The following is a 10,236-nucleotide window of genomic DNA, read 5'->3' as shown; positions in this document are numbered from 1 at the left end:
TGGCACCTCTCCAGGCTGAGGGCTGCTCCCCGATATGTGGCTTTGAGCCTCTGGGAGCTGCTCCCCGCCCCCACGCTGGGTTGGCGCCAGGGGCTCTCCAGGGTTCGGTTCCCTGTCCATGCTCCCAGGAACCTGGGACGGGGGAAATAGGGGAGGAAATGGGGAACCAGGGCTCAGACTGGGTGAGGGACTTTCCAGTGGGTGCAGTCCCTGCTCTGAGTCTGCACCAATCCCATGCACCAGAGCTGCTTTGTCACCTGTTACCAGGTAGACCTGATGCCAGGAGATCCCAAGGCTGGACTTGTCTGATTTCTGCAGCTGTATCCTTGCCCTGGGGCTGCCGGCACTGGGGAGAGACGCTCCTCTGCTGGGGGCACCAGTGTCCCTTCAGCTCCAAACACCACAGAGGTGCTCCCTAGACTCCACATTGTGGTCAAGGGGTTCCCAAGTGCCAGACTCTGCCAGGGGGGTTTCCCCAGTGCTGGGTGCACAGGGACCCCCTTGCCCTGCTCCTCCTCCAGACCTGAACCTGCCAACACTGCCCACCTTAAGCCCCCTGCCCCGCAATAACCTAGAGAAGCACCTCACTTCTCAGCACCGGGTCACGAGCCCATGTTCAGTTACTTTCCTGTTTGAACCCACAAAACCCCAATGTCCTCCCAGGAGTGAAGATAGAAACCAAAGCCTGCTGGTGCACAGGGTCCAGTGATGACTCACAGGGGGAATATCCCCTCCCGAAACCCCCATGGCGTGCCTGACTCCTGGACAGGCACTGGAAAATCATGGGGCCGGGCCAAGCCAGGTTCTCCTCAGCTGGATGTGGCCCTGGGATGTCCCTGCAGAAGTCCTTGCTCCTCCTGTATACTGCACGTGAGTGTCCCACTGGGGGGAGCGGGGTGTCTGTGGTCCACTCCATGGAGGTTGTGAAGTACAAAAAACACATCTCCTTACCCAAAGCCCTGGGCTGCCTGGGCCCCAGCCTTCCCCTGCAGGGCCATGTTCCCCAACAGGTCCCTCTCCTGCCCCCTCACCAGCTCCTGGTGGGAGCACAGGCTCAGCATGTGGAAAGAGGGGGCTCCACTTCCCCGCTCCCATTCCTGCTCCAACCATTGTTTCAGGTGTCCAAGACCCTGTACTGCAAGTGGCTCTGACCACCCTGGTGCTCTGCATTGCCAGCTGGGTGCACAGGGCCAGCTAGGCCCAGAGGAAGCCCCATTCTCTATCCAGCTCCTCTCCTGCGGGCACTTGCACTGGGCACAAGGTCAGGCAGCTACAGAGAGATCAGGGTGGTGGGGACACACACAACTCTCCCCTGGGCAGACAGCAGGGGCTGGGAGGGATCCGCTAATGGGAGAAATTCCTTGTGCTGATGAAGCGATGGCAGGGAGAGCAGCAGCCCAGAGGAGATGGACAAACTCCCACCAGACAGCAGGTACCATGAATGGGGCTCAGGGAAGATGGGACACGGGGCCCTGCCTTTCACCAGTTCCAGTCTGGTCCCAGTGACCAAACCCCTCCAGCCCGGCACCCCTCTTTAGTCCCTTTGTGCACAGAGTGGATGGGATTCCTCAGCGCGCACCCTTCCTGCCCACCCTCAGCACCCAGTTGCTGCCTCCGTCTGTGGGACTGTGTGGCCACAGGAGGCTGGGCAGAGGGGCAGGGAGTGGAGATGGGTGCACAGTCCTGAAGGTTGCCAGGGACTTTTGTGCACAGGTCCTGACTTTGCCCCAGATGCCCCATGTACCGCACTGCACAGCACTGTATGGCTCTGGGGCTCAGCTCCCACCTGTGACATGGGGAGAACAGCCCTGCCCAGGTGCACTGGGTGTGAGGGGGAAATGCAGAGGGGAGGGGAGAAGTCAGGGTTTGGGAACCATCTGGGAGATGAGCTGAGGGAGCCCTGGGGTGGTTGAGCCCTGGAGACAGGGCTTCCCCCTGGGGTGGGTCCCTGGGAGCAAAACTGACTCCTCTGTGGATGTGGACCCTGGGCTCCCCCCAGCACCACCCAGCTGCCATGGGGCCAGTGCAGGTGCTGGGGCCAAGCACCGACTCTGCTGCAGCCGGGACAAGTGTGGAGCGGAGCCCTGCTGAGCCCGGCTTTACCTGGCGACAGATGACACCGCTCAGCCCCGATGCTGATTGGTGTGCGGGGCGGGTGCTGTCCTGTCCCCGGGGCTGGGCAGCGTCCTGGGAGCTGGTGCTCGGAGCTGGGCAGAGCAGTTCTCATTTCGGGACATCGAGGGGTGTCAGCTGTGTGTCCTGCGCAGCGATGGGGCCCGGGGGGATGCCGGGGGCCGGGAGGCGCTGGGCTGGGGCTGTGCTGGTGACACTGGCGGTGCTGGGACCCCACGTGGCTCGTTGCACGGAGCCCCCAGGTGAGCAGGGCTCGGGGTGGGTCCGGCAGGACCTCGAGCCGCGGCAGCTCTGGGCTTTCCTGCAAGGGGAACCGATCTCCGGCTTTAGGGACAGGGATGTCGGGGGTTTCTGTGCGGAGGGACCGCGATGCACGGCCGGGCGATGCTGCGGGGGAGCAGTGACCCCCGATGGGCACCCGGGTGCTGCACAGGCAGTGGTCTGCGGTGGGGTCACTGGGGGGCAGGATGGGGGGGCAGGGGGGCAGCCCGGGGGGTCGGGCAGGAGGGGGGCAGACGGCCGGGGGGGGGGGGGGGGGCGCCCCGTGTGGTCCCAGAGCAGTGAGTGCCCGGGCACTCTGCCCCCCGGGGTCTGCTGTGGGGAGACCCTGACCCGCCTCCTCTGTCTCCCCCCCCCAGAGCACTTCCTCTACCAGGTCAAGTCGGAGTGTCTCTACACCAACGGCACCCAGCGCGTGAGGCTTCTGGAGAGGTACGTCTGGAACCAGCAGGACTTCGTTCACTTCGACAGCGACGTGGGCGTGTACGTGGCCGACACGGAGCTGGGGGAGCCTGACGCCAAGTACTGGAACAGCCAGAAGGAGTGGATGGAGGACAGACGGGGCTCAGTGGACAGGTTTTGCCGACACAACTACCAGACAGCGGAGCAAGGCCTTGTGGTGCACCGCAGCGGTGAGTCCCCCGGGATCGGCTCCTTGCTGGCCCCACAGAGGTTGGGGGCAGGGCAGGCACTGGGGCGACACTTCCCTCACCGCTCCTCACTGTGCTCCCAGCCCGTGCCCACACAGACCGGAGGGGACATGGGTGGACGAGCGATGGGAGGGACCAGGACACGCGTGATCCCAACTTTTTCCATGGTCAGGATTGGTGCATCCCCGGGGTCTGCAGCAGTCATAGCCCCCACACTGCTGGGCAGTGGTGAGCGCCAGTAACTGCAGGGGAGCCTTTCCAAGCCCGACTCCCCACGTCCATCCCCGCTACTGCCCAGGGACACCTGCCTCCACCCACGCCGCCAGGGCAGGGGCAGAGCTGCGCCATGGGGCGCGGGCAGAGGAAGGGGCAGGTGTTTCGGGGAAGGGAAAGAAATGACATGGTGGGGCACAGAAGGGGGTGGGAGTGCAGACCCCGGGGGGGGTGGGGGGGGCACGTGGTGGGTGCCGGGTGGTACTTGGGGTCACACTGTCACACTGTGGGGGCACGACCCATGGGGCAGTCAGGTCACACCAGGGGCTGCAGAAGTGACCCAGGAGCATCAGGCCCCCAGGGCTGGGAAGAGGGAGGGGCGCAGGGGTCGCCCATGGTGAGGACGGACAGGAGCCCAGGCACGGCCTGCGATGCAGTGATGGGAGCTGTGGGGTCAGAGGGGCTCTGCCCGTCTCCACTCGCAGGACTGCTTTGGCTGGGGAGTGGCTGTGGGCCCTGGTCCCGGGGGCCGGCTGCGCAGCATCCGCCAGTGACTGAGATCAGAGCTCCCTGCCCTAGAAACCAGTCCCTGCAAAGAGCTTTGCCCAAGGCCTGCAGGTGGGTCCAGGCAGGGGCACTCGCGCCACAGGCAGGACCCAGGGGACTCAGCCCTGTGCAGCCTTTCCCTGGGGCGGGGGCAGGTCCCTGCGGTGTGGGAGGGGGCACCACAGCTGGGGGTTTCCTGGGGCCCAGACAGCTTTGCCTGCCCAGATCCTGGGGAACGTCCCGTTTCCAGCAGGGTAGAAAACCAGAAGGGTCTCACTCATCTCCGAGAAGACAAGCTTGTTGCTCTTGGCGTGAGGCAAGTGGCTGCATTCAGGGGTAACGGGAATCTCATCCAGATGAGCTGGGGTCCTGGTGTCCTGTGTTTAAAAATCCCAAATTCTCTGATTAAAAAAACCCCAAATCCACATTTTTCCATGATTAAAATGAAACTCCCCTGTATATAGAGGTGTCAGCTGCACACAAGGTTTTTTGAAATATTTACTGTTTTAAACCAATTTGGAAACCAGCCAGTGCCTCAGTCCTTACAATAAAATAACATCTAAATACCTCTATATTTTGGCATTTGATTTTGGTCATTGATCATGGAAAATAATAGCTTCCCCTGCCTCCTTCACTCAACAGGATGTGGGTCCAGCTGCAGCTGCTCCCCCCGCCCCTCCGGTGCTTTGTGCTACTGAGCAGCCCTGATATGCCAGTACCCCTCCCTCACTATCAAGCTGTAGCCCCCCCAGCCATGCTGGTACCCCTCATTCCTGACCTGCACCCCTCATCCTCACCAATGTCCCTCACTCCTGACCCACAGCCCACCGTCCCCACCAGTGCCCCTCAATCCTGACTCTCAGCCCACTAGCTCTGCCGATGCCCCTCACTTCTGACCTGCACCTCCCCATCTTCACCAGTCCCTTTGCTCTCGAACCGCAGTCCCTCATCCACACTGGTGCCCCACACTCTTGACCCACAGCCCCCATCCCTGCCAGTTTCCCTCTCTCCTGGCAACCCCCCATGCACCTCAGTCCTGCTGGTGCCCCCACTTTCAATTCACTTCCCCCTCCCCCAGGCTGCAGCCCCTCTGTATATTGGGAAGGGGGTTGTATGGGGCAGGGGAGGTGCCCAACCATATGCAACATCATAGGTGATGAGTTGGGGTGGTATGGGGGGACATGCCCCCCCCCCCAGATTTGTATGCCCACAGCAGGGCATGAGGCTATAGCTTGGCCGGACCACCAGGCAGGAGCTGCCTTTGTGGCCCAGAGAGTGGGACCTGGCACAGGAGGGTGGAGCAGGATGGCAAGACTCACTGCTGCCACTGCCGCCAACACCTCTGCAGCAGCCCTGCCACCATGGAGTAAGGCCGCGCCACCAGCAGGGTGAGGAGTAGCAGACCAGGGGAACTCACATGCGGGGCTGCATCTCTACCCGGCCACCTTTTCTCTTTAAAGGAGAGCATCAACATTCTTTTGCAGTAAATGGAAAACCCGAACGTCTGCTTATGAGACACATAATGCGGTCTCCTGGGGACAGGGCTAGGTCCCAAACCTGGGATATCTTTGCCACTCTCTGGCACTCCCAAGCAAAGCCCCTGGCTGTCCACAGTTGGAAGCCATTAATCCAGGACAGGACACTTGGTGCTGCAGCCATAGAGCTTGGCCTCCAAAACGGAGAGGTCTCCCCATGACATCTTGAAGGAAAAAGGGAATCCAGAGCCTTTGAAAGACACTCCTGGATTCAGGTCATTTGCAACTAAGAAAAAGAAACTGCAATACAAGTTTAGCTTTAATGATAAAAAAATAGCATATTTTCTTGAATGCAACATGCAGCAGCAACAACATGCATCAGGGGAGAAAAACACATTTTCTTAAAATATATAAGCAAGTAGTAGCAGGGAGGCTCCCACTTGCTCCGCTTCTTGAGAGTCCAGAAACTGCTCTTACCGAATTCCTCAGTTCAGCTTCACATTGCAAAGTCCAGCTATTTGTTCTTGGGGAAAAGAATGTGTGCTGCATGTGGGAAAACACAGCAGTTTTATAGTGGCACCAAAGTAAAGATTTAACTAAACTCATTGCTCAGGGGTGAGAGAAACTGAGGCGGGCAGGGGTTGGGGGGAGAAAACTTCCCCTGATTGAGGAATCGCTATTTCTCCCAGCTCATTCTCTCCATCTCTTTCCTTCTCAGCCAAGCCCAAGGTGAAAGTCTCCCCAACAAAATCAGGGGCCCAGGCCCACCCAGACACACTGATTTGCTCCGTGACGGGGTTTTATCCTGGCGGGATCGAGGTGAAATGGTTGAAGAACGGGCAGGAGCAGACGGCTGGAGTGGTGTCCACGGAGCTGATGCAGAACGGAGACTGGACCTTCCAGATCCTGGTGATGCTGGAAATGACCCCCCGGAGCGGGGACGTCTACACCTGCCAAGTGGAGCACAGCAGTCTGCCGGGCCCCGTCACCGTGCTCTGGGGTAAGGAACTGGGAGCCTGGGGCAGCCCCTGAGATCTTGGAGGGGACGCGTCTCCCTTTGTGCAGCCCCACAAGGGCTGTCCGTGGTCAGACCCCTTTCCCACAGCGCGCAGGGGTGTGAGCAGGGGGTGGGAGCCCAGACTGAGCCTTCACCTCTGGGTCCTGTCTCCACAGAGGCGCAGTCAGACTCGGCCAGGAGCAAGATGCTGACAGGGGTCGGGGGCTTCGTGTTGGGACTAATCTTCCTGGCTCTGGGACTGCTCATCTACCTGAGGAACAAGAAAGGTGAGTGCGGCGTGGCTGGGGTGCTGGAACCAAGGCATTGTTGGGGCAAAATGCTCAGCCTGTCGGTCTGTCTGCAGGCTCCCCTCCCTTTCAGACCCCAGTATGAACTGCCCTGGAGTCTGGCAGGGTCTTCCCAGTTTCTCACCTCCTGGGGCTGGGGATGGATCCTACTGTCCCTCCCTCCTCTAAGGGGCAGGGCAGAGCAGGGGCCATGGGTAGGCAGAGCTGCCACTGCCTTGACTCTGGGCATTTCCTCTCCTCTGCTTAAAGGCAGTGACCCTGGGTTCGGAGGTGCCAGTCCCAAGGGGGTGGGGGCACCTGAGTGTACCCACTGCGGGACTTCATGGGGCTGAGGTATCAGGGGGTCTTTCTGCCCCAAACTTCTCTCTGTCCTGTTGCTTGTCTGCTGGCACAGAATCAGGTTTGCCCCTGGGAAGACTTCATATCCCAGCAGACCTTAATCTCAGCTGCCCTTGTCTCGGACTTTGTTGCTCCAACAGAGAAAGCTTTGGCAGCTGGTGGGTCAGACTCATTTTGTTCAGCCAAATATAATGTAGATCCTCAGCCCTGTAAGTGTGAAAGGCCTGCAATTGTCAGTTGTTCTGGACTCACCATTACCCTAGACAGTCAGGGAGGGATGTGGAACAAGGGAAGGATTGTCTCACCTACACCAGACCCAAGGAGAAAATGTCCCCCTGCATTGTGACTGGCAGAGAGGAGCATAACAGACCTTTCCTGCAGTCAGGAGATGAGGAGCAGCAGCAGAAAGGAGAAAGCACTGCTCCTGGCTCTGCTCCCTATGGGGCCCATGCAGCTTTCATGCCTACCTGGGAACTAGTGGAAGCTGCTCTTACCATATTTCTCACACATACTGCTCACTGCAATTTCTTGCAGGTGGAGTTTTTGGTGTTATTTTTTCTTCCTTAAGGAAAACTCCCTGCAGTATGAGAGGATAGTACATTTTCTCTTGCACCCATGCTTATTGGAATCAGTTTCCTTCTTTATGATACCCCTCACCACTTTCTTCTTCCCTAAATTTTCAATTGCAGTTTTTGTCAGAAAAGAAAAACATAGCAAGGGCTCCTCCAAAATGTGCACAGCCATGGTCTGGTCTATGGGTGTACTGAACACTTGATTCAGCCCACATCTCCCTGCCTGCCCTGGGTCATATAGTGAAGATACAGACATACCTTCCTAGCTGACACTGTGGCTCACACAAGTGAGACCCTGGTAGAATTCATCCTTGCTGAATGTTCTCTGGGAATAGAGACCAAAGCACTGAGTAGTGAATCCAGTTCAGGGAAATATCTACACGTGCACACAGTGAATCCCTATATCCAGCCCTGTTTGGGTGAGCCCGTCATTGGGTTTTTAATGGGGGATGTGGGGTCCCTAATGGGGTCTGCTTTGCACCTCAGGGCTAGGGCAGGATCTCTGATCTCTCAGAGGGGCTGCCTCTGGTGAGACTCTCACCATGTTTCTCCTTGTTTTCCAGGCCGCCCCGTTCCCCAGCCAACAGGTAATTTCCATCTCAGTCTACCCCTATGAAGCCCCCTCCCCCTCAGGGACCACAGGCTGTACAGGGAGTCCATGGAGCGGCTGCCCCTGCCCTTTCACCCCAACACTTGCCCAGCCCAGCATGGGTGGGAGGTGGAACATGGAGCATTTGCAGTGAGGAAGAGGAGGAGTCTCCATCTCCCTCATTAGTGCCATTTGGGCCAAACCTAGAGCTACTCCCACGGTCAGAGCATCCTGGGCCCTGCAAAAGCATCTCCCCACCCGGAGGCTCCAGACAAGCCTCTAGGGAGGCCCTGGCGCCTGTCAGATCCCCACCCCCGTGGCCCTTCCCCAGTGCTGCTAGTCCCTGCCCTGTGCTGATGTCTCCCCTCTCTCCCTGCAGGGCTCCTCAGTTAGATCCTGCAGCTTCGCGGCCTGCATTGCCCAGCGTGATTCTCCAGCCCCATCTCCTGGCACCTGTCCCTGTATCTGGAGCTCTTCTCACTTTCCCTCTGTCCTCACCTGGACCCCTGGGGCTGATTCCTCAGAATTAACCCTTTATCTGCCTACGCCTGAACCACATCTGCACTCAGAAATGCTACTGCTTTTGGGGGGACCTTCATGGGACTCATATCTGAAACACGGGGAGTTGTAACAAGGCTGTTTGCAGCAGTTGTCACAGCCCTTTGGATTGAGACTCCCGTGGGGCCCCAACTTAAGCTAATATGCCCAAGAAAGGACCAGTATCACCCTCAGCCTGAGCGGTGGAAACATGTTGTTAGGAAAGGACAGGATGGAGGAGCCCAGCAATACCCAGGGAACACATGTCCTACCCTTGTGCCAGGGTGGTCCTGGGGGGGGGGTCTCTGAGCTTGTAGCCACCTCGTTGCAATTGAGATCTGGTAAGCCTGGCCTGGGGTCCCAGGTGTCCTGTGGGGCTGTTGGAGAGAAGCAGGTGAGGGGTGAATCGGGTGCATTGAAACATGTGCTGGAGCTTGTGCTATTTAATTATTCCTGCTACTGCTCTGGATCACTCCTTTGGGATGAAAAGGAGCAGGTTTCTGTCCTGCTGGGGGCGATGGTGTTTCTGACCAATAAATTGTCTCACCAGTGTCTGCGGTGCGTTGAGCCCTCCCTTTTCAGAGCTCCATTTCCCTGGGTCTGTTTCTGAAGCCTTGTGGGTTTACACCCCATGTAGCAAAGTCAGGCTCCCCCACGCTCTCCTAACTGCACCTGGTGTTTCCCTCACCCCGTGGCTGCTACATTTCTTTTGATGGTGGGAGTTGCAATCAGGAATCAAATGGCAGTGAAGCTGTAACAAGGCTGACCTCGGGGGTGCCACCAATCCCGCTGTGATTCACAGGCCTCGCTTCAAGTCACCTTTGGTGCCTTCCCCTGGGCTCACCCCACAGCTCTGCACAGGCTGTGCTCGGCTCCCCATCAGCAGGTGCCAGCAGAGGCCGTCCCTGGGCCCTGCCCTGAGGGCTCTCCGCTGGCTTTGGAGGACATCAACTACTGAGAGTGTGAGCTTGTGAAGGTGCTGAACATGCACATGAGAATATCTGGTTCTTGTTCCGTGAACCTGCTAATGGTAATACAGGTCTCATGTCCCTGCATGGTCACAATATAGTCTGTGCTGGGCAGCCTGGCAGCTCTTTCCCATGCTCCTGGCTGTGCGTGTTGGTTTCTGAGTGTCCTTGGACATCATGAGCATGGCTTGTCCCTTACTGATGGTCTGCGAAAGGGGAGATCAGATCAGCCCACTTGGGAAATTCTGTTCTGGAGAAGGGGACCTGCCATTTCTAGCACAAATGAGGTGAAGGGTGCGATTCCCTAAGTTGGCAAAATTTCCCTCACTGTGATCAGGCACTGACTGAATGAGTCTGGTGCAGCTGAGGCACTTTGCACTGAAGAGTTGGTCCCTTGGGTCTAGCTCTCCTTTGTAAAACAGCAGACAGCAGAGAGGGGTCTGGGGCTGAGGGACTCCTGTGAAGGTGTGAGGGCTCCCCAGGGTTTCCCACAAAGGATGGTACTGTGGGCTGGTGGGGCACGTCTGAGCTTCAGGTGAGGGCAGGGATAACGCTGGGGCTTTTAGAAACCGGGGGAACCCATCACAGAGTGATGTGCCTAGAGCTGTGCTGAGACTTGTGCCCCAGGAG

The 10,236-nt window shown here is 58.4% G+C and overlaps 1 protein-coding gene across 1 annotated transcript; it reads left to right on the top strand.

Moving 5' to 3' along the window:
* The first annotated feature begins 2,200 nt into the window (after positions 1-2,200).
* LOC132244204 (H-2 class II histocompatibility antigen, E-S beta chain-like) lies at positions 2,201-9,190 on the top strand. Its single transcript, XM_059715282.1, has 6 exons — positions 2,201-2,375; positions 2,772-3,044; positions 6,015-6,296; positions 6,470-6,580; positions 8,076-8,099; positions 8,481-9,190. Exons 1-6 carry the CDS (start codon positions 2,270-2,272, stop codon positions 8,492-8,494), a joined length of 810 nt encoding a protein of 269 aa, XP_059571265.1. The 5' UTR covers positions 2,201-2,269; the 3' UTR covers positions 8,495-9,190.
* The last annotated feature ends 1,046 nt before the right edge of the window (positions 9,191-10,236 follow it).

The sequence above is a fragment of the Alligator mississippiensis genome, chromosome 11 (genome assembly GCF_030867095.1).
Source record: "Alligator mississippiensis isolate rAllMis1 chromosome 11, rAllMis1, whole genome shotgun sequence".
Lineage (NCBI taxonomy): Eukaryota > Metazoa > Chordata > Crocodylia > Alligatoridae > Alligator > Alligator mississippiensis.
This window is presented reverse-complemented; position numbering and strand designations above follow the sequence as displayed.